The sequence below is a fragment of the Salvelinus alpinus genome, chromosome 8 (genome assembly GCF_045679555.1).
Source record: "Salvelinus alpinus chromosome 8, SLU_Salpinus.1, whole genome shotgun sequence".
In the NCBI taxonomy this organism is placed as follows: Eukaryota; Metazoa; Chordata; class Actinopteri; order Salmoniformes; family Salmonidae; genus Salvelinus; species Salvelinus alpinus.
The window spans coordinates 33,911,388-33,935,919 of NC_092093.1; the positions used below are offsets into that span (position 1 = coordinate 33,911,388).

General features: G+C 43.3%; 1 protein-coding gene across 3 annotated transcripts in view; it reads left to right on the forward strand.

The window, feature by feature from the left end:
- nkain2 (sodium/potassium transporting ATPase interacting 2) overlaps window positions 1-24,532 on the forward strand; it is a 177,436-nt gene that overhangs the window by 148,625 nt on the left and 4,279 nt on the right. For 2 of the 3 annotated variants that reach the window (XM_071413594.1, XM_071413595.1), the window contains exons 5-6: window positions 12,970-13,030; window positions 24,330-24,411. In XM_071413594.1, the coding sequence (XP_071269695.1) occupies window positions 12,970-13,030; window positions 24,330-24,411 (143 nt within the window). Of the gene's footprint in view, window positions 1-12,969; window positions 13,031-24,329; window positions 24,416-24,532 lie in introns of those variants that run through there. The other variant, XM_071413596.1, reaches the window with a different exon arrangement.

Sequence of the window (24,532 nt, forward strand, 5' to 3'; positions counted from 1 at the left end):
CACACACACACACACACACACACACACACACACACTGGGAGGAATAATGTTTTCTTACTGGAGGAGACAGCTGTTGGAGTCCACAGCCCCTCCACTCCTCCATCACATCCTCCAGCCTGTACAGACACACAACAGGCATCCTGTGCCCAGGGCCAGAATACACTTTAATAAATGAGACTATTAACACCGCTATGGTGATGTGCTTATGAGAATATTTTCAATGACACTTGTAATGAATCACACCTTGTTTAATTACATGGTGCCCTCTGAAGGTACTATTGCTTTTTCCTTGGTTAGGGATTCCGCGTGGGTCTTTGAATGTGAGTGTAATTGTTTAGAGAAGAGCTATGGCCCGGGTCCATTAGCTAGAAGATTAAAGGGACGCACGGCATAACCGCAAGTTTCCTATTTTCACCTATCACTCAGGCACTGTGAAAAGCCCCTTTGTGTAGTTTTTGCTTGGTTAATGGTGAAGCTCTTCCTGATATTATTTACCCTTCTCTGAATTTAGCCTATTGACGAAGTGGGAGAATTATCATAAACCCTGAGTGTTTAAACAATGTTATCTCTGCTTTTGCTGCTGTGATCTATTATGGGAGTAGTGGGAAAACCTTGTGTGTTTTAGTCGCCATATGATCCCACCATTTTCATTTCCATTTATCTTCCTGTTGTTTGGCATTTCTGTCATGATGGGATGAAAATTGCTCTCTCTCCCTGTCTGTCTTCAGACATTCATTTCTATTTTCTACCTGAACCTCTCTGTCACGGATCCCTCTGGAACTGTGTCATTATGCACATCTGGTCCCCATTCCCACTGATTGTAATTGTTTAAGTGTGCCCTTTGGTTTCCATTGGGCTGTCGATTATTGTTACAATGTCCGTTGGTCCTGTGAGTACCTGTGCTGTGTTGTTTTGGCTGTCGTGCCACTTGTATTGTGCAGATGATTACGGGTTTGTGCGCTTGTGTTATTTATTCGAGGTACTCCTCGCTCTTGTTTGGGTTTCAACCCTGTGTTTTGTATACGTGTTTGTTTGGTCTTCGTTCCCGTGCCTTTACGTGGCACGCTGTAATTTGGGTAAATAAAAATCCTATTACGCATTCCTGCACCTGTCTCCCGATCCCTTTATACCAACGTGACAGAATAATGGGCCATTAAGGGAGAGAGCGGGAATGGCCCGTCCAACGACGCTGTGACTGGTCCGTCCGGGCGCCGCAACTTCAGCAGCTGCAACTGGCCCGTCTGACGCCGCCACAACCGGTCCGTCCGACGCAACTGGTCCGTCCGACGACGACGCAACTTCGGCAGCTGCATCGGGTCCAGATCGACCCCGCACTGCGTTCCTGTGATCATCCTTGGGGGGGGGGTACTGTCACGGATCCCTCCGGAACTGTCATTATGCACACCTGGTCCCTATTCCCATTGATTAGTAATTGTATAAGTGTGCCCTTTGTTCACCATTGTCTTGTCGATTATTGTTACAATGTCCGTTGGTCGTGTGAGTACCTGTACTGTGTTTTGGCTTTCTTGCCATTTGTATTGTGCAGATGATTACAGTTTTCGTCCCGTGTGGAATCATTGTGTGCGTGTATGTTACGGGTCTCGCCCTGGTGCATTTACTCGAGGTACTCCTCGCTCTTTTGTTTTGGGTTTCAACCCTGTGTTTTGTATACGTATTTGTTTGGTCTTCGTCCCCATGCCTTTACATGGCACGCTGTAATTTGGGTCAATAAAAAACCCTATTACGCATTCCTGCGCCTGTCTCCCGATCCCTTTATACCAACGTGACACTCTCCAACTGCCTTCAATGTTCATTTCAATGGCTATTGTTCAAAGAAGATAACAGACTGGAAAGATGCGTATCTTTAGAGAAATCACTATTGAAGACCCGGTGACTGGGCTCTCTGGGAAATATAAAGCAAACACTAAGCCAATTTGGTCAGAAGTAATTTTAAGAGGATTGGAGGAGGTATCAGTTATGGCGGAGGAATCTGCTCCTCTGATGCACCAACGAAGGAAAAAACACTTTGCTTTTCCTCATCCAAGTCTTTCAATGTCGAATTAAACAAAAAAGCAAAGTCCACATTGATAGATGAATCCAATTCATTAAGCTAGGATAGGTGCTTCTCTCCAATTTCCGCCTCTTTCGACAATCAATTTTTCTTCGCCAAAGACTACACGTGTTTCACGCCTGTGCATGTATAGAAAGACATTTCTTTAGCTATCAGTTCTGTGAATAGTGAATGCCTTAGCCCCTGTAATAAAATTGATCAGTTTTGACAGTGGCCAACACCTTGAGGGAAGTGAATCAATTGGCCTCATTAAATGTTAGGCCCTAAAGGCACACGGAGACCATGGCCGCACGGAATTGCGATCTTAGACTAATTGTTGTGTTGAAACAGAGTCATGCTTGGCAAATCATTCACGAGACATCTGTCAGTCTGGCTCACAACGTTATCACAGAGGCTTCAGTATCAATCTCAGGCCCCTTTCCCCATGTCTGTCTCTCTTCTTATTCGAAGCCTGTTTCTCTGTGTGTCTCTTCGTTCTCCACTCTCTGTGAGATGGGCTTGTTGTTGTGGCTGAATGAGTAACGGCGTGGGCCTGTGTTGAGTGACAGGGGAGCTGATATTGTCGGGATCTCTGAAGTGTCGGAGCATCTCATCTGATAAGCCAGAGAGCGAAAGCGAGAGCGAGATCAACGGCGAGGGAGGGCGAAAGCGGGCGCCTATTTTTCAAATGTCAGAAACGACATGGGACGCCGCTTGATGCGAGCCTGTGAGCTGCGAGCACAGTGTTTCATTCAGCTGCTTTAATTGCGGGAGCCTTTTGCTCCCAACGCCGACGACGCCCCATATCACAGAGCTGGAGATGATCAGTCTCCCTCCACACCACTGAGGTGATTGTTACCAGTGGACAAAAAGGGCGAGCTAGCGCTGCACTGATGCGGCTGGGGCTGTCATTTGAATAAATGGTGGCTTCAACCCCCCCCCCCACACAGACAAGATGTCTGAAATGCATAGAAACACTGGTCTTAAAGACCTCAACTGCCATCCAATTTTTCAATCTCAAAGTTTTGTCCGTGGTAAAGCGTTGTAGTGACACACTGACACTGTGTTAGTAGCAGCCTACAGCCTCGGTCACGACACAACATTGTGAGAGTAATAAGAAGTAGCTGTCTATCATTGTGACATGTAGGATACACTGTAGAGACGTTCAGCTCAGCCTCGTACGTCTTGACAAGGGCCAGATTATTTGTAAGCTCTCCGCTGTCACAATAGGTATATATTGTGTTTGGCTAAAGAGCAAACAGCCTCGGTGTATGAAAAATGGCGACGACAGTGTGCTGACACATGTTCATAATGTGTTGAATTATGTTGAGATATTCGACTAGTGTTAAGACGGCATTTGACCCTGCCTCTGTCACACACTTCCTGTGTTATCCCTCCAGTGCCTAATACAAGTCCTGCTCTCTCTTCGATCTCCTCTCTTCCCACCCTTCTCTCCTCTCTTCCCACTGTGTTGATCTTTAAATCCCGTTGTGTGTCACAGCGCTTGTCAGGATGGCACCTTTCACTTCAATCCGTTATGCCTCGTCAGGGAAAGAAAATATCTCTGACGTGTTATAAAATGGCCATTACTCACTCCTTGAGGGCTTTGGGAGGTCACAAAACCAATTATCAGGAAGTCACGCAGGCCGTACACCAAGTGACTTATGACCTCCCAATTTTTCACCATGACCCTCATATTTAGGAGAAAAGATGGGACATCTATAAATAAAAGCTATCAAGCTTCACATGGGTGCATCAGACTTTCACAATTAGAAATATACTGATAGTCAGGCGTATATTGAGCATCCCCGACTACCTTGCAAAGGATTTGTTTGCGTTCCCCTCTTTGCATAGAGGTCAAAACTACCATCAGCTTTACCATCTTCTTGGCAGAGCGATATTAGCTGGCTTGCCATTAATTTGGAGAGTTGACGCTTAGAATAGAAAACAAGCATCTACTCAAGGCTCTCAGGGCTCAGTACATTACAAAGGCTAGGTCGGCTTGGTATTCAAACAGTATTTTGGCCTAGATCAATGGGGAGATGTCTGAATGCATTATAGTAAACAAAGAGCAATTATGCTCCTAGCTCAGAGTTGGCTTTTACAGCAAGCAATCAATCCCTGGACAATGGATATGGGAGCTAAGGGCCACATAATGAATGATTATCAAGTGAAGGAAAGTATCTCTGCAAAGCCAATAAGGTTAGCCAATAAGACCAGAACCAATTAAGCAGAGTTGTCTATGTTGAGATGCTTTGCCTGAGGTAAAACACATCAGCTAACCCACCTTGGGTCACTTCCATCAATTTAATACTGTAGTTGTGTGTGGGTATGTGTGGAAGCAGCATCAATATAGATAGAAGGATATGGAATGTACCTTTAATGGTCTACTCGAGACCCATACCTGTAACCCTGACCGGTGACAGTGAGAACAAATAGTCCTTTCCTGTGTGGGTAGTGTACCAAGCAGTGCAAACCCAGTAAAGGTCATTCCACCTTAACCTTCTGTCAGTCAACATGCATGCAACAACCATGTCACGTAACCAGCCTATTGAACAGAGTCGAAGGGTTCTCGTTTCAATCTTGACTCTTTGTCAACAGGAGTGCACAGCAAATAGAAATATGCGATAATGGAAGCGATTTCTCAATTCCATCCTATCTGGCCATGGTATGTTAGCCTGGCTGGTGGGACTTTAAACATGTCTCTCTGAAGTATAAAGGAAATGGGAAACTGTAAGAGGGAAATAATGGTCAAACACTTCACAACCATCTCTGTGTGTTTGAGGAGAGAAGAGAGTGGGAGGGAAGCACCACCCATGTGTTTATTGTGCTGTAACATTGCTATGTCAAAAAGTGACTCATTCTCCTCTATGGTTAAGTGCCTTCTCAATTGTGAAAGTGGAAAATTGGGTCTGATGAATGTCCTTGAAGAATCACAGTATTCTCACAGGAAAAGAAGACTTCTGTCTCATTTCTGATCATTTGGTACCACTGGGACAATGCAACAGCTATCCTGGAGCAAAAGAGCTCTCTCAGTACAATGCATTGATTTATCTCTTTGGATTCCCTAGAAATATCAGGGTAGCCATACAGGGCATATAATATTGTTAAAGATCATTATCAATGATTTCTTTAGGGAATGACTTAATAAATGTGACCTTTCAGTAGAGTTGATGTGTTTAAACCACCTACTCTTTCAACATTCAGTGATTCTGCTAAATGTGCATATTTCATAATTACATTACCAGGTTTGGGCAAGAGATTCAGACTAATGTTGAATAATCCTTCATATTCATGTATTTTTTATCTAGCGGCTTAAAATTGATTGCCTGTTGCTTAGTCATTTTACTTTCATTTGCATTATGTTAGTTTTCCAGAGCTTCGCATTCGGCTTATGATTTGTCTGGGGTACAGGGCAAGATACATTTTCTGCCACATAGAGCTATGTGTACTTACCGTCAGGCTTCATTGAGAGTAAAAAGGTGAATATTTTAGGGCTCCTGGAACGTATGCACTGTGACAGATTGATCTGGTTTGATGGAATCTCTCCTTACTTTGTGTGTGAGATATCTTCTTACTTAAAATATGTCATGTTTCAATTTCTCAAAACTCTTTCAGGCAAGTTTATTTTCTATTCATCCTGTCATCCTCTTTCTGGCAAACTGCGGCCAATGATTCAAGAAGTAAACTCGTTTGAGAGCATTAATGATTCAGCAAGAAAATTTGTCTAATTTATTGGAGAGGTTTGCCATTTTTAGCATCCTCATTAGAATTTTCACTTTTTCAATTACAAGCGTTTGATTATTGAACCACTCGTATTGATTACAAAATGCATTTCTAATCACACAAATTAGGAAAGGAGTATGTCTGTTTCCCAAATGGCACAATATTCCCTATAGTCCATTACTTTTGATCAGGGGCTGGTCAAAAGTAGTGCACTATATATGGAATAGGATGCTCTCCTCCTTCATTATGTACAATGATTTGCGCTACAGCCTATAGTATATAAATCTTTCCTTTGACCACTTTTCCTCCCCTCCTCTTACAAAATGATGCCCACCAGCCGAAGACTCAATAGAGAAGTCAATGAGCTTGGCCCTTGGCCATGATTAAGGAAGTAAACGGTTAATTTAGCTACCTAACAAGACCAACGTCAATGTGGAACTCACACAGCACAAGCTCAGGAGGTCTTTGCTGTGGAGCCTCTCCTTCTTCTGCAGGGAGACTAATTCAGATGAAGAGCCCGGTAGGTCGCCCAAGGAGGATTAGAATGAAGAGAACTGAATTGCTTTCTGCTCTAAGGTTGGCAGATTATTGAAGACACAGAAGTTTATTTTAATTACACCGAAAGAATGGTCTCAGCTCACAGCTGAATGTCTGAAAGTTCTATCTACATTAAATGGAACCTCATGAATTCTTCGATATCTTATTGTTTTAAGGATTCAAAAATTCACTGTCAAACAATGATACACTGATGTATCAATATATAAAAAGTTACACCAGGAGACATTCACTAATGAGTGTAGTCTTACATTAGAATAACAGTAGAATTATTTAACTAGGCAAGTCAGTTAAGAACAAATTCTTATTTACAACGACAGCCTACCAGGAACAGTGGGTTAACTGCCTTGTTCAGTGGCAGATTTTTATCTTGTCAGCTCGGGGATTTGATCCAGCAACCTTTCGGGTTACTGGCCCAACGCTCGAACCACTAGGCTACCTGCCGCCTCTTTCTTACTGCATACTGTGCAGATTAAACTGTCTTTGATGGTTGTGAATGTGTGAGGGGGGATGCTTTGCCATCATTGAATTATCATGAATCCTGAATACATTGCTCAGGGCCCATTTTCCAAATGTTCTCCAGTCTTTTTTCTTCTCGGTATGGGGTTAAATACTAGGGAAACATTTCAGCGAGGCTTTCACTTGTCCTCAACCTGCCTGTGCAGTATTACCCACAGTGTATGCAGTACCTCATTTAGAGTGATGCATCAGCTTGCCATCCACAGCATCTACCCCCAACCGCTCTGATATGTGGCCAACAGAAAGCACCATTTTATAGGAACTGCTGAAATGCCATTTGGCTTTATTGTGATGAGTAATAAAACACACATTGAACCTTTAGCGTACTCTGTAAATGCCCCAAAATATATACAATCAGCATTTCCCTGAGCCAGGTCTGGTTTTACAAGGGTCTGTATGCCAGCAGTTGTCCTATTTAAAAGGTTTAATGGAGTCAATGTACTTAGATGTTTGCCCTTGATGTGTTGTAGCTTGCATCCATTTCCTGGGGATACAACCCCAGTAAAAAGCTAAGGTTCCACTGAAAGTCTGTTTGCTGGTGAAAGCCGTGAGATGTGGCTGCAAATAACCAGTTGTTGGCATGGTACGCAGCTCTGCCCCGTCTATAAACGTTAAGGAGCAAAGTCACCCGCAGCGAGCCAAGGAACACAGGAGGATGGAGTCAAGGACATGTGAATTACCTTTTGCACAAAGTGAGCCGCTCACAGTTTGAAATGGGAGTCTACACTGAGACAGAAATAGGTTGAGTGATGCCACATCAGCACCTGAAAATGGATTAAACTACAGGATTGTGTCCACTTTTTATGAGGAAATAGGTTAGCTGGGAAATGTCCTCCACATCAATAATTGTATGAAGGACCTTTGAAGTTATGTTTTCCCTGCCGATCTCTAACATGGTTGGGTGAAGTAAAATATCTGATTATAATACTATAGATAGTCAAATGTGAGGTGTTGGAAGTGAGATGCAGGGGTAGGTGAAAAGCCAATATCCAGGATTGCAACACATGCAGTAGCATGCTCACATCTGTAGACTTTGTATAGCAGTGGAAGCTGCTGAGGGGAGGAAAAAATTGTTGGAAAAATTGTCCAACAATTGTTTACAGACAATTTTACTTTTTAATTTTACAATTTACAGACAAAAATTACTTGTGTCATGCACAAAGTAGATGTCCTACCTGACTTGCCAAAACTATAGATTGTTAACAAGAAATTTGTGGAGTGGTTGAAAAATGACTTTTAATGACTCCAACCTAAGTGTATGTAAACTTCCGACTTCAACTGTGTATACAACTGTATACATACAATTTTTCCAACAATTTTTTACAGACAGATTATTTCACTTATACTGTAATTCACTGTATCACAATTCCAGTGGGTCAGAAGTTTACAAACACTAAGTTGACTGTGCCTTTAAACAGCTTGGAAAATTCCAGAAAATGATGTCATGGCTTTAGAAGCTTCTGATAGGCCAATTGACATAATTTGAGTCAATTGGAGGTGTACCTGTGGATATATTTCAAGGCCTACCTTCAAACTCAGTGCCTCTTTGCTTGACATCATGGGGAAATCAAAAGATATCAGCCAAGAAAACAATTGTAGACCTCCACAAGTCTAATTCATCCTTGGGAGCAATTTCCATACGCCTGAAGGTACCACGTTCATTTGTATAAACAATAGTACGCAGGTATAAACACCATGGGACCACGTAGCCGTCATACCGCTCAGGACGGAGACGCCTTCTGTCTCCTGGAGATGAACGTACTTTGGTGTGAAAAGTGCAAATCAATCACAGAACAACAGCAAAAAGGACCTTGTGAAGATGCTGGAGGAAACAGGTACAAAAGTATCTATATCCACAGTAAAACGAGTCCTATATCGACATAACCTGAAAGGCCGCTCAGCAAGGAAGAAGCCACTGCTCCAAAACCGCCATAAAAAAAGTCAGACTACGGTTTGCAATTGCACATGGGGACAAAGATCGTACTTTTTTGAGAAATGTCCTCTGGTCTGATGATACAAAAACAGCACTGTTTGGCCATTATGACCATTGTTATGTTTGGAGGAAAAAGGGGGATGCTTGCAAGCCGAAGAACACCATCCCAACCGTGACGCACAGGGGTGGCAGCATCATGTTGTGGATGTGCTTTGCTGCAGGAGGGACTGGTGCACTTCACAAAATAGATGGCATCATGAGGTAGGGAAATTATGTAGATATATTGAAGCAACATCTCAAGACATCAGTCAGGAAGTTAAAGCTTGGTCGCAAATGGGTCTTCCAAATGGACAATGACCTCAAGCATACTTCCAAAGTTGTCCTTAAGCCATTTTGCCACAACAAAGTCAAGGTATTAGAGTGGCCATCACAAAGCCCTGACCTCAATCCCATAGAAAATGCGTGGGCAGAACTGAATAAGTGTGTGTGAACAAGGAGGCCTACAAACCTGACTCAGTTACACCAGCTCTGTCAGGAAGAATGGGCCAAAATTCACCCAACTTATTGTGGGAAGCTTGTGGAAGGCTACCCGAAACGTTTGACCCAAGTTAAACAATTTAAAGGCAATGCTACCAAATATTAATTGAGTTGTTAACTTCTGACCCACTGGGAATGTGATGAAAGAAATAAAAGCTGAATGAAATCATTCTCTCTACTATTATTCTGACATTTCACATTCTTAAAATAACGTGGTGATCCTAACTGACCTAAGACTGGGAATTTTTCCTAGGATTAAATGTCAGAATTGTGAAAAACTGAGTTGGAATGTATTTGGCTAAGGTGTATGTAAACTTCTGACTTCAACTGTGGATTGATGCTTCTAATTGTGCATGTTATAAACAAACAAAAAGATGATGATTAAAGATTGTACTCTGTGGCTGGATTTATGTTTTTTTTCCAGTGCTACATTAATTTGGCAGACCTAACTTGATTGACCCTCTTTCTACAAGGCCTGGTCTATGAGAGGCCTAATCATCTATGTATGCATATTTTGTTGACGCCTAGGCTATAGAGATGCCTTCAGGTAATGAACTCATTATTAGCATCAACGTTTTAATTTGATTACAATTATTTATTGTCAATCATTCTTGAATGTATTAGGCTATACAATTAAGTCGATTAATGTTTGGATATGAATATTGCATTCTATTATACATCCTATGTGAATAATGTTCATTAATATTAATTTGTGTATTTATAATAATAATCTGAAAATCAGTCTAAAATTGAATATTTCTCCTGATGTTCATGTCCATATAGCCTAGGACAATGTGGTAAAGTACTGTTATTCCTTATTCCTTTTTTATTTATTGTTTCGCTCGCTTGCCTCACTTTTTTTGGGGGGGGAAATCCGTTAAACAGTGAATCAATTTTGTCTGGCCTTATCTAGTTTCCAAAATGCAATAGCCATAGTAGGATTTTGATTTCTAACAACCAAAATGAAACCCTTTTTAAAAAATATATATTTCTAATGCTGGAGAATGTTTCTAGTCAATTTCTCCCTGGCTGAATTGGTGCATTCAGAATGAATGGGACCGTTTTGAAACCACTCTCCTACTACAGTACATTGCATTGTCATGCCTGTTGAATTTCACAAGTGCTGCACATAGATTGAAAGTGTCCTCTGCCTCAGCACTCCTTGACCTTTGAGCAGTGATGTGCATGTGATCCATGCGTTCAACAGCACCCTCCAACTATAATAAGGCCAACATGCGATCGCTATCGCACCCGTGCAAAACATGGCACTTATTCAGTGTCGTGGCTATCAGCTGCACAACATAGGAGACTATGTTTTGTAAGGCTCCTGATTCAATCAGCCTTTGAACAGTAATGCAATCAGTCATATTCAAAGTCAACTGGACAAAGCTGCTTTTTGAAAGTGATGGTTATGAAGCTATGTAGTAGAGATGTGTGTCTGACTCCCACCCAGACAATAGAGAATGGCGGTGTTGTGTGTCTTTGTTTATTCTGAGGAGACGCGGCTTCATAATACTTGCGGTGAGATCAATCATGCTCCCAGACTTATTCTCAATTATTAATGGTTTCCTCAGTAACTCTGCATGTATTATTCAGATGTATAGAATCTAATTTTAACCTACCATCGGGAGTCATCGTCACAGTGGTATTTCCTACGGTATAGAACGGTTTGTGTATAAAGGAGCCTTTATCATAAGAATACCCTCCTCTATTTACAGGAGACAAATTAGGTTTACGCCCTGTGACACGGTTCAAAACGAGATGCCATTGGGTAATCAGAGGAGCTTTGTGTGTGTGTGTGTGTGTGTGTGTGTGTGTGTGTGTGTGTGTGTGTGTGTGTGTGTGTGTGTGTGTGTGTGTGTGTGTGTGTGTGTGTGTGTGTGTGTGTGTGTGTGTGTGTGTGTGTGTGTGTGTGTGTGTGTGTTGTGTTTCTGTCTGATAATAACGCCCATGCGACAAACAAAAAACAGCTCCTTTGTCTCACCTTCTCAGTGCCCCTAATGGGTAAAGTGTGCAGTGTATTGTGTGAGTGGCGAGGCCCGGATCGTGTGTGGCATGTGTCCTTCACATCAGGGCACAGTATTATGCAAATGGCCCAGTCTGGAGATGTATTGCATCTGTGTGAGTGTTGGCCTGTGCTCCCAGCCAGCTACAGAGACAGAGGAGGGGGAGAGGGGGAGGAAGCCAGCTACAGAGACAGAGCAGGGGGAGAGGGGGAGGAAGCCAGCTACAGAGACAGAGCAGGGGGAGAGGGGGAGGAAGCCAGCTACAGAGACAGAGCAGGGGGAGGAAGCCAGCTACAGAGACAGAGGAGGGGGAGAGGGGGAGGAAGCCAGCTACAGAGACAGAGGAGGGGGAGGAAGCCAGCTACAGAGACAGAGCAGGGGGCGCGGGGGAGGAAGCCAGCTACAGAGACAGAGCAGGGGGAGAGAGGGAGGAAGGGAGCGCCACATTATTTAGAGTAAATGAGGGCAAGACCTTGAAATATTCCTGGAATTTTAAATCTGTGGTTTTACAACTGTGTCTGTTTATCGGGCAGGGCGGGGTAGAAATTAAATACAAAATAGCTTACTGTGTCTTTATGCATTTAGTTAAATGATCTGATTAAACGATAAACACAGATTATTTAAAAAAGCCATGTTGGCTAAACTCTCCATCATGGTAGGGGCCACTATGATGAAGCTCAATGCACACACTGCTGGTTGCATGCCAGCATGACCCTTAGACTCCAGACAGCGCCTGAATATGAGGATGGCACACCCATTATCCACATGGGTATCGATAGTGCTGTCTCGTGCATGGCCTCCTGTCTAACTGAATCCTCTGTTACATTGAGAATGTCCATTCCTCTCCACTTACACGCTGACCTCAGTCTGACCCCCAGCATCTGTATCGCGCAATCCAATCAGAGACCTCCAATAGCTGGTCTATGAAATTACAGGCCTAAGGAAGAGCGGGGAAAGAGAGTAATATGGTTGTGTTGTTCTGAGTTGTATTAGTGCCTAGTGCCTAGAGCAGGGATATGTACTATACTACTGTGTTGTACTTTGGATAAGCCTTCAATTACATTTCCTATGTTCGCCTGGATTTCTATTGTTACACTTAATCCACTTAATCATTATATTAGGTGACTCATTTTAAATACAGACTTATTAAGAACCGCCAAACCCACATTATTAGCCCCCGACCATTAAAAAAAAAAAAAAAAAGTGGAATGTCTCTTAAACCATGTTTTTCCATTGACGATGCAAGGTTTATTTTTTCTCTCTTTTTCTGTTGTCGTCTCTCTTCCTCTCTATATGACCCATTTCCTAGAGCAGAGTGATGCATTATATGCTGTACTAACACCTGTTCCCTCAGCACAGATAGCGTTAGATGGTATTAGATTAGATGCTAACACCTGTTTCCTCAACACAGAATGTTTTCCACTTGGAGATGCTCTTCTGATCTCTATCTTGTTCCCATTTTGTATCACCGGTGGCTCATATTTTCCCACCAATATTCTTTTGTAGCTCTCTGCAGCTCTTGAAGGCATGGACCCAAAAATCTATGTTTCCTCCACTGATTGTGCTATTCTAATTAGTCACTTTCTCACTGTAAAATGTCACAACTGCAGACTAACTTAACTTTCCTCATTTCTCTTTTGCAGCTTGTTGGGTTCATCTATGCCTGTTATGTGGTGAAGCTCATCTCAGAAGAGGAAGACAGCTGTGAGTATTGCCTTTCAACGAATATTGTAGATCTGGGAGAAATATACCTGATTCCTACAGTCACACATTTAAAGGCGATTATCATTTCCCTTTGCTTGTTATAATGATGACTCAGTGCCATCTCACCTCATGTGCCTCTGTTGCCCGTTCACGTCATGTCGGAAACTCAGAGTTAAAATGAACATAAGTTATTTGCGTATTGGTTAATTCTGATCATTCCCAAGTGGGAAACTCGGGTATCATCTTTCTACAAAGAGTAAGCAAGTCGCAAATTTCAGAGTTTCCGACATGACATGAATGTGGCAAGTGAAACGCACACCTTTTATTCATAAGCTTTACCTGACCAATCACATAACTCCAGTTACGGGTGTTTTGCTACGACAGTACTAATGAGCCATTTTCCTGGACTCGCTCCATGATATAATATATAACAAATGATGTTACGTCCAGATAAATATATACAGTATGTCTGGCTCAAGGCTGACATCTCTGTATTCCTGCATTTACAGAGTACTTAATTTTACTCGAATAACCGAGCATTGGCGTGGACATTACTCTTCTGGTAGGATCTTTAGATTTAGCCAAGTTTAGTATACCAGCAAACATTTACATTTAAAAGTCCAATTACCTTGCTCCAAGATGCATGAATTATTCTCTTTGGCCACTGCCTCTTTATCACAAGATTAGAAAGCAAAACACATATTGGGACAGGAATTACTTTTTGTGTTATCGTCATTTACAAATGAATATTGATTGCCCCAAGACATGTGCTAGTTCTCCTTGTTACCCGTCTTGCTTTGGAAACATAGTATGTGCTGGAAAGAATGCATTTGCCAACTACCCCGGCATGCTAGATCAATACCATTTAGTTTTTAGCAATCTCTATTGCATTCTCTCCATTTGCAACATTCGTCACCAAGCAGCAGCCATAAAGAGAAAGAAGGAACGAGAGGGGATAGAGAGCGAGAACGAGAGAGGGGGGGGTCACATGAGGCGATTGTACATGATTGCACACTGTACATGCCTTCTCTATCGTTTCAGAACATTTTTGACTACACTACCGTTCAAAATGTTGGGGTCACTTAGAAATGTCATTGTTTTTGAAAGAAAAGCACATTTTTTCTCCATTAAAAGAACGTCAAAGTTATCAGAAATACAGTGTAGACATTGTTAATGTTGTAAATGACTATTGTAGCTGGAAATGGCACATTTTGTTATAGAATATCTACATAGGCGTACAGAGGCCCATTATCAGCAACCATCACTCCTGTGTTCCAATGGCACGTTGTGTTAGCTAATCCAAGTTTATCATTTTAAAAGGCTAATTGATCATTAGAAAACCCTTTTGCAATTATGTTATCACAGCTGAAAACTGTTGTTCTGGTTTAAAGAAGCAATAAAACTGGCCTTCTTTAGACTAGTTGAGTATCATCAGCATTTGTGGGTTCGATTACAGGCTCAAAATGGCCAGAGACAAAGAACTTTCTTCTGAAACTCGTCAGTCTATTCTTGTTCTGAGAAATTAAGGCTATTCCATGCGAGAAATTGCAAAGAAACTGAAGATCTCGTACCATGCTGTGTACTACTCCCTTCACAGAACAGCGCAAACTAGCTCTAACCAGAATAGAAAGAGGAGTGGGAGGCCCCGGTGCACAACTGAGTAAGAGGACAAGTACATTAGAGTGTCTAGTTTGAGAATCAGAAGCCTCACAAGGACTCAACTGGCAGCTTCATTAAATAGTACACGCAAAACACCAGTCTCAACGTCAACAGTAGAGAGATGACTCCGGGATGCTGGCCTTCTAGGCAGAGTTCCTCTGTCCAGTGTCTGTGTTCTTTTTCCCATCTTAATCTTTTCTTTTTATTGGCCAGTTTGAGATATGGATTTTTCTTTGCAACTCTGCCTTTTTCTTTGCAACTCTGCCTCACAGTTAATAATTTAAGATTGGATGCAGCATGCCTTTATTAAGAGTGCCCGGCTCCCCTAGGTCCTCCCCTAGGTCCTCCCCTAGGTCAGTACACTAACAATACTTTTAGTGTACTGACATTATACCTGACTGCTGGTTAGTGTTGTCGCAACCCAACATACAGTACTGCTCACCAGCAATAGGGATTCATATACAAGTTCCAGTGGTGGTAGAAGAAGGCTTTGCCTCTGATAACTGTGTGATTACCTTCAATATGTACACAGTACACTGAACATGGGAGCTGTTATGAGAGATATTACTAAGAGTGTGTGCGGTTTGGTTGCTCTCTCAATCTAGAAAATGACTGAGTCAAATAAGTGATGCGGCACTTAGTAGGCTATTTCCTCTACATTTAGCATGAGTATCTGAATGTAAAAAATGCAGCGTTTCTCCTGGCTCTGCTGGAGCCCCTGTACAAGGAGCCAACACTAGGCAGGCAGGAGTACTAAACCATGACCACAACCAAACGTGAGTCTCTCAGCTAGCTGAGATTGCCTATCAGACCGTATCTCTCTCTCTCTAAAGAGTATCCCCAGACATAGCTTTCCCATTTTTAGAGCCCAAATGTCACTGCCCAGAATGGGGAGTACCTCAATCTGGCATATTATATAGCCCATCCTGGATAAGTAAAGGATTCCCTCAGGCATTGTTATGATAAAAGTCATTTTGGTCCCAATTAAGAGACGATTATATTTGCCACTCAATAATGGCAGTAAGAAATATGCCATTCAGGGGAAATTAAGCTCAAATTGGAATTTACCCTTGACAATCTCGTTGATGTATTTGATTTATTCCGGAGTTGGAATTTAAAGAACCTGGAAAAAGCCCATGAAGTATAATACTATATTTGCAGTGGGAGGGGGGTGGTGGTGGTGGTGATCATTTCAGTCCTGTAGCTGTGTTTAATTTGGCCAAACACAGAGGAATAATATTGTTCATGTCCTCCAGTGAATGAGAATGGTATTGATGGTTTGATCCCTGAAGCATGAGGAAACACTAATCTGGGAACCGTATTGGCCATTACAGCTCTAATTAATATAGTACATGAAGCACCTCAGCGAAGGTAATGAACAGCTAAAACCAATCAACACGCTCACTCCGTAATTACAGCTACTATCAAGGGTAATGTCCCAGGGTCCATTTAAAAGAAAGGATGGTATTTTAAATTATTTTGCCTCCAAGAGAGGAGGAGAGAGAAAAGATGAGAGAGGGGGAATCAAGATGCAACTAGCAGTGTGTTCAAGGTGCTGTAAATACTTTTTTTGCGTTCATAACAAGGAAATTAGGTTACAGCTTCCTCTATGGGATTTGCAATCAGGTTCAGTGTACCAGGAGGGTGGAATGTCATGTTGATTGGCCCTCGGCGGCATTTCATTTGCCACTGCTTTGTCATAACAACTTGTTGTGAGTACTTAAGACAAAGCAATTTGGAGACATAGACCAAGTTGTGCTGACTGCAATTCTCAACAATACTGCCATTAAACCTTCCCCTATAGCCAAAGCCTACTGAATAAAGCCCAATCAATACGTGGCTATATCTTTGGTGGAAGGGGTGCCTGTATATCTCTGAATGCTAATAGTGTTTTACTGGCACCTTAGCTATTAGCATCTGTTTAGTGTGTTTCGTCATCAAGTGAACACTATTTGTCATATTAGCATGGTAAATATAAGTAGCTGCAGGCATTTAACATTAATCCCTCCAGCAAAGGAAAATATTAAAATAGCTTTTCATTACACACATAATGGTTCAGTCAGTTGGTCACTCAGTGTAACATTCTAATGATGACCAATCATATTCACCTGAAGAAAACTGAAATCACGCCCAATGATCCAATGGGCCAATGGATGCCGAGCCCGCCCTCAGAAGCCCCACCTTCCTGGCTATAATCCCGGGGCACGCATTAATTTCCTCAATGCTTCGCTCTTCAGCTCGCCTGAAGGAAGAGCGTATCATGTCATTTGCTAACTTTTGAAGCACACGAAGACTACAAAATTCAGCTCCAACTTTGGTCTGTTAGTAGGGAGAGAGTACTCGTCCCAATAGATGTTACGAATTTTGACTCTTCGTATCGGTTTTTGTTTTTGTTAAAAACCCATTACTTTCTCCACTGCTTGTGTAGCCAGTGCTTCCTTGCTTTAGTAAGATTGCCAGTGGTAAGAGTAAGTTCAAAAAGGCTAACCAGCCGAGTTGGAACCTCCGACCGTGCCCTAGGGCATGTGGTTTCACAATGAAAATGAAAGATACTCATGAGTGCTTTCCTGTTTAAATGGAGTGGAAACACGCTCAGGAGGTCTTGGCTCGGACCAGTTCGTGTGACCATTGGTTTCAACTTCCATTGGGCATCGGGCTGACTTTTTGAGAAAGATTGGGGCTGCTGGCGAAGGGTTTCTGGTGAAGCGACCTCGGGAATTGGGTTGTCTGAGGCCGGGAGAAAGCAGCAGCGATGGTCGGAGTTGATGGGGCTGTCATCACAGCCGAGTGAAGCTCATTCCAGTTTCTCTGGCATTGATCGGATTCCCGGGGATGATATACTGTACTATCCCTGGCTGGTTCTGGAGGGTGTTCAGAGTGTGAATCGAATGACATCAATCCGGAGCAGCCTAAAGCCCCAGCTTTTGGATTCGGCCGGTGAGAGTGAACCATTGGTGGTTAATACGCCTTTGATGGAGCTGTGTCGTAGGGCGACAGATCACCTGGGGGTGGATTGGCCGTCTTCTCCCCCATAGCAGAGTTCCTCTAGGTTTGGGGGAAGGTATCTACCTCCTGTTCCTGCAGCTGTGAAGCATCGCTTACCCCTGCTTACCCCTGAGCTAAAGGCGACCCGGGATTCCCCTCTACCGGGTTATGGGGAGTTCATGAATGTACAGGGTATGGAGTAGGCGGGGCTCGTTGCACACCGCTGATGGATGCAAAGCTGGCAACTTACTTACCTCCATGGACTAACAAAGGGGCTAATCCTAGCATGGTACTTCCAAATTAACAGTCCCAGTTCTCGGTGGATCAGCTGGACAAAGTATACCAGGCCTAAGGTGTGGCAGCCTGGTTGTTGAATGTGGTCACAATGCTGCAGATGTACTGTATCATATTGATTTGCTGCAAGAGAATAAGACTATGGAGGCGGGAAAGCCCGTTTCAGAGCTTTTTGTCAAAATGCGTGCTACGGCTGATTTTGTACATCTGTCGTGCTGTACTATCCTATCTGTAGGGGAAGTATGGGGGTCACAGTGGTGGCTCAGCGACACCTCCAGTTGACGTTGTCCAGGATTCCTGAGAGGGACATGCAGATGTATTTGGATGAGCCAGTTTCGCAAACAAGGTTGTTTGGCTCGACTATGGAGTTCTTACAGAAAACAGGACGCAGCTCTACGTGTCCTTTTCCCACGAAAATCCTTCACAGGGATGACGGGGCCCTCCTCCCCAAGCATTTACAGTGGCAACAGTGCTCCCAAGTGGCTCGGTTAATTGGGGCAAGTTACTAGTTGCCGAAGTCCCCGAACCTGGTGTGTGCCGGATATCAGAATGGCAGTATCACGAAAGTACATTGTTTCAACCCAAAGTTTCTTGGTGTTCAGGGGTATCGAGAGGGAGGTATCATCCAGGTGTGGGCATAATAAAAACAGCTCCTTCCCCACATTCAGACACATGGTTGTCAAGAGTGGTGGATTTGAAAACAAATGATCCCAGTCCTCAGGGTGGAGCTCTGCCCCTTCAGGACATAATGTATGGGAGACTGGCAGCGTGCTCTGTCCAGTGGCGGCCTACGCAGTTTCACCATGGGTGATGAGGACGGTGACGAGGGGGTACGGACTGCAGTTTGCTGTGCGTCCTCTTCCTTTTCGTGGCATCATCACGTCAATGGTCCCCGAGGTCCTAGCACCTGCCTTAAGAGTGGAGATTTCCTCTCTCCTTCAAAACCCTCTATTTGGGTGGTCCCCGTGTCAGAAGTACAGAGCGGTTGGTATAGCCGGTACTTCTTCGTTCCCAAGAGCGATGGAATGTTGCGAACCTTCCTGGACTTGCGGTTTCATTTTGAGGGTGGGCTCTCTTTCGGGCTCTCCCTATCGCCCCGCACCTTTTCTATGGTGGTGGAGGCTGCTTTGGCACCGGTGCGGTGCCAGGGGATCAGAGTATTGGCCTATCTGGACGATTGGCTGGTCTTGGCAGAGTCGAGGGAACAGGTGGAGCTCTACACTGCCATGCTGGTTTCCCATATTCAATCTCTCGGGTGAATTCATGGTGAATTATAAGAAAAGTTGTTTGACTCCGGCTCAGTGCATTCATTTTTTGGGTCTCAATCTGGACTCTGTTCTGAATCATGCGTTTTTGTCCCAAAAGAGGAGGGACGCATTCTGGCCTGGTCTGTCACGATTTCAGCTGGGGCACTCGATGCCTTTTCACTTGTGCCTGCAGCTATTGGCTCTGATGGCCTCTATGATAGCTGGGGTGTCTCTGGGACTTCTGTTGATGATTCTGTTTCAGTGCTGTGTGTTTGCTACACGCCTGGACGCAACTTGCCACTGCCATCGGTGGCTCAAGGTATCCCTGTCATGCCTAAGGGCGTTGACTCCTTGCAGTGGGTTCTCATGGGCCGGATATTGTCCCGCAGGGTGATCACAACAAACGCTTCTCACTCAAACATTTTTTAAAGTTGTTTATTAACCATTAACCATTAAGAGTTGCAGGGGAGAGGAGAAGAGATAAAGGTGCTTATTTGAAAGCTAGGAAAATAAATTGTAGCTTGCAACATATTTTTTTTTAAAGCAGCTCTCCTAGAAAAGGTTGGAGAACCCTGGTCTAAGCCCATGGCACCGACCTTGGACCTAGCTTTGGTCCTGGATGGTCTGTGTGGGCCTCCGTTTGAACCATTGGAGTCTGTGGACCTGAAGGTCCTTTCCTACAAAACTGCCCTGCTCATGGCCTTGGCGTTGGCCAAGCGCGTTGGGGATCTTGACGCGCTATCAGTACACCCGTCCTGTTTGGAGTTCGCGGCTGGCGACTCCAAAGTGGTGTTACATCCTAATGCAGCTTTTGCTCCCAAGGTTATGGCTATATCTAACAGGTCCCTGGCTTTTGAGCTGTTCCCTTTCTCATCTCCTCCATTTGCTTCCAGTGAACAACAGAGGTTGCATGGCCTGTGTCCGGTGCGTTTTACACATGTATATGGATGGGACCCTGGATGTCCGTGTTTGTGACCATCTTTTTGTCTATTTCGCTAATCCAGCTCAGGGTAGGGCACTTTCTTGGATTGTCTCCCTGGCATTTGACAGCAAAGGACAAGGGACAAGGACTGCCTAGTGATGTGCATGCTCACTCCACTAGGGGTGTGGCGGCTTCTAGGGCATTGTTCCGGGGCATGACAATTGGCAATATCGGTGCTGCAGCAAGTTGGGGTTCCCCACATACCTTTGTGAGGTTTTATCACTTGGATGTAACTGCTCTCAGTGTGGCTCATAGTGTTCTTATGGCTGGGTCCAGGAGTGGGTGTTAGGGCAGCGCGCAGGTTGCACATTTATCCGGGTTACCACAGTTCCCTGTGGGTTTGAGCCTTGGGCTGCCTTGGGGTGCGGCAGAGCGTAAAGTGCGCATTATCAGGGTTACCATAGTTTCCTGTGTGTTTGAGCCTTTGGCTGCCGTGGCAGCGTGGGAGTACACAGTTTCCAGGTTACTGCAGGTTTCCTGTGTGTTTGAGCCTCAGGCTGCCGTGGTTCATCGGCTCTGATCAATGCTATGCAGCGTGTGTGCGCTTTGGACTTGGCCTGTAGTGGCAGCATATCAGTGTGCATAACCAAGTTGCAGCTGGTTCTGGTTCCCTATATGGGGTTCTGACAGTTCAGGCTTCATGAGGCTCTGACAGTTCATGCTTCTCAGGTACCTATTAGGTCAAAAGGTGGCTTCTGTAACCAGTGGTGGACTGAATGATATGGAGGCCCCAGGCAGAGACCAGTTTTATGGGTTTTATAGTAAAGACATGAAATTTAACTGTGAAAATGTATTACCTTTTAATAAGCCATGAACACAACCAGTCATGATTTTTTCATCTGATTATCAAAAAGTAGGTTACCTTCGCACTTTTATCCAAAATAATTACAGCATCCAAACAGTGCACTTTGCACCCGCCAACTTTTCTTCAATTCGCAAGTGGCTAAAACTATCTTACCGGAGAAAGCATCCAAGTAAACAAAAAAACGTACTATGCCGTACTCTTGTTGGCCAGACAGCATAATATACATGGGCTACACATACAGTGCCTTCAGAAACTATTCATACCCCTTGACTTTTTCCAAATTTGGTGTGTTACAACCTGAATTTTAAATGGATTCAAATGAGATGTTTGTCACTGGCCCATAATACCCCATAATGTCACAGTGAATTATGTTTTTATTTTGTTTTACAAATGTAATAAAAAATGAAAAGCTGAAATGTCTTGAGTCAATAAGTATTCAACCCCTGTGTTATGGCAAGCCTAAATAAGTTGCATGTTCTGTGTGCTATAATAATGTTTAACATGATTTTTGAATGACTAACTCATCTCTGTACCCCACACGTACAGTACAATTATCTGTAAGGTCCCTCAGTCGAGCAGTGAATTTTAAAAACATATTCAACTACAAAGACCAGGGAGGTTGTCTAATGCCTCGTAAAGAAGGGCACTTATTTGTAGATGGGTAAAACTGTAAAAAGCATACATTGAATATCCCTTTGAGCATGGTGAGTTATTAATTACACTTTGGATGGTGTATCAATACACCCAGTCACTACAAAGATACAGCCGTCCTTCCTAACTCAGTTCCTTACTCCGAAACCGCTCAGGGATTTCACCATGATGCCAGAGTTTAATGGCTGTGATAGGAGAAAACTAAAGACGGATCAACAACATTGTAGTTACTCCACAATACTAACCTAAATTACAGAGTGAAAAGAAGAAAGCCTGTACAGAATAAAAATATTCCAAAACATACATCCTGTTTGCAATAAGCCACTAAAGTAAAACTGCAGAAAATGTGGCAAAGGTATGCTTGTCATCGGCAAGGTCTAGGGAGTTGTTTATGATACAAATAAATGGAATACAGCTAAGCACAGGCGAAATCCTAGCGGAAAACCTGGTTCAGTCTGCTTTCCAAAAGACACTGGGAGACAAATTCACCTTTCTGCAGGACAATACAAGGCCAAATATACACTGGTGTTGCTTACCAAGACGACATTGAATGTTCCTGAGTAGCCTAGTTACAGTTTTGACTTAAATCTATGGCAAGTCTTGAAAATGGCTGTCTAGCAATGATCAACAACTTGACAGAGCTTGACTTACCCAGAAACACAATCGTGGCCAAAGGTCATTCTAACATGTATTGACTCAGGGGTGTGACTACTTATGTAAATTAGATATTTCTGTATTTATTTTCAATACATTTGCAAAAATGTCTAAATATTTATCATCATGGGATATTGTGTGTAGAAAAAAATATATTTAATCCATTTTTAATTCAGAACAAAATGTTGAATAAGTCAAGGGGTATGAATACTTTCTGAAGGCACTGTACATGTCCTCTGCCTTGATGACGATGGCAGTATTATCAGCAGCACCTGTCTTTTTAACTTAGGCAATTCTTCTGTAAAAATGTAATCTTTCTTTCTTTTCTCTGCCTCGCTCTGGAAGCGCCTCATTGCTGCTACTTAATTTCAATTAAGGTCACGTTTGAAATCATATCGTGTGAAACAATGCACAGGAACTCTGTCAGGGTGGAATAGTCCATTATTTTGAACCAGTCAGGGTGGAATAGTCCATTATTATGAACCAGTCAGGGTGGAATAGTCCATTATTATGAACCAGTCTGTGGGTGATTAATGACACTTCTTTCTACCATTATGATAAAAACTTGGATAATATTAATATTGATATGAAACACATGTACACTATATGTATGGAAAAAAACTATTGGCGGGGGTTGGGGTACTCGAAGTGGAGCATGGGTGGGATTTCAAGCGGAGAAATTATATATTTTTGTAAAAGATTAGAAGTAAAAAAATATATATTATGCCCAGCTTATGAGGCCTCCTGATGATTTGAGGCCTGAGGCAAATGCCTATTCTGCCTAATGGTAAATCCGCCACTGTCTTTAACCCCTTTTTAGAGCTGGTGTAATCTGTGTGTGCTTGGGCTGCCGTGGGTCTCCTTGTTTGGTACCCTCTGAGCCGGCTTGGGGTGTGATTGTATGTCCCCATAGTATGTTATACCGAATGATCGACTGAAAGGGAACGTACAGTTCTGAATACAACTACTGTTCCCTGAAGGAGGGAACGAGGTATAACATATTTTGGCCCCGTGCCGTCAGGGGATTTGGGCACGCTGAAAGCGGTACTGAATTGAGGAAATTAATGCGAGCCCCGTTATTATATCCAGGAAGGCGGGGCTTCCGAGGGCGGGCTCTGCATTCATTGGCCCATTGGTCGTGATTTCAGTTTTCTTCAAGTGAATATGATTGGCCGTTGACTCCCTCCTTCAGGGAATAGTAGTTATACTCATAACTGTACATTTTCCTGTGGTTATATATGAACATTTACTCTGCAGAACAATACTGATACAATACAATACTTAAATGCTAAAGCTACATTTACTGGGACTTTGTTTTTGCAAGAGGATGTAGTGCAAGCCTTTATTGTTCCTTAGCCTTTTTATTGAAATTTTCCTGATTGAGATGTGGCCAGTCTATCTCCAGATTTTAAATTGGGCACGTTCTGTCTTACCTCTGCAGGTCCTCTGATAAGCCTGATCACAGTACAGAGGTTAATGCCTACAAGAAAGGCCAACAAGGATTTAGAGCTTTTGGTGAACGTCCCCTAAAATGTACCATTAGAATGATGATAATGCCCGACCTTCCATCTCTTCCTATTCATGGCGCTAGGGGGGAGGGGAGCTCATCAGGAAATGTATTTGGCTTATCTCAGTGTTTCGTTTGTCTTAAGAGACTCAGATGCATAAAGACATCGGATCGTTATCGCGCTTTAGCACCTCCGTCTTTTTGGTTGAGGCCCAGATACCTAGACCTGCAGGCCGGTCTCTGTGGAAGGCTGGGCTCTAATCCTGTCCAGTTTGTTATTCTGTGTGATCTGCTAATCCAACAGGCCATGCTCCCCGAGCATTGCTCCACCGCAGATATCGCCCCTACCCAGCCCTTAGACGGTCCGGACACTGATCATCCACTGCCTGGGATTATCACAAAGACACAAGCACGCACACGCTTATTTAGAGACATAGACTCACACACACACACATGCCTTTGTTTGATCTCACAGTAACCAGATGTCCTCTTTTTCTTATTATTTTTGTGTCCAGTTGATTTTATAGGAGGGTTCGACTCCTATGGTTATCAAGGGCCTCAGAAGACATCCCATTTGCAACTACAACCCATGTACATGTAAGTGCACTGTAGCTACATCTCTTCACACCTCCTATTACAGTACTTCAGAAATGTTTTCTCCTGACCGTGGCTCATCTGGGTGCCAAGTTCACTATGTTGTCACACTTCAGTCTATAAA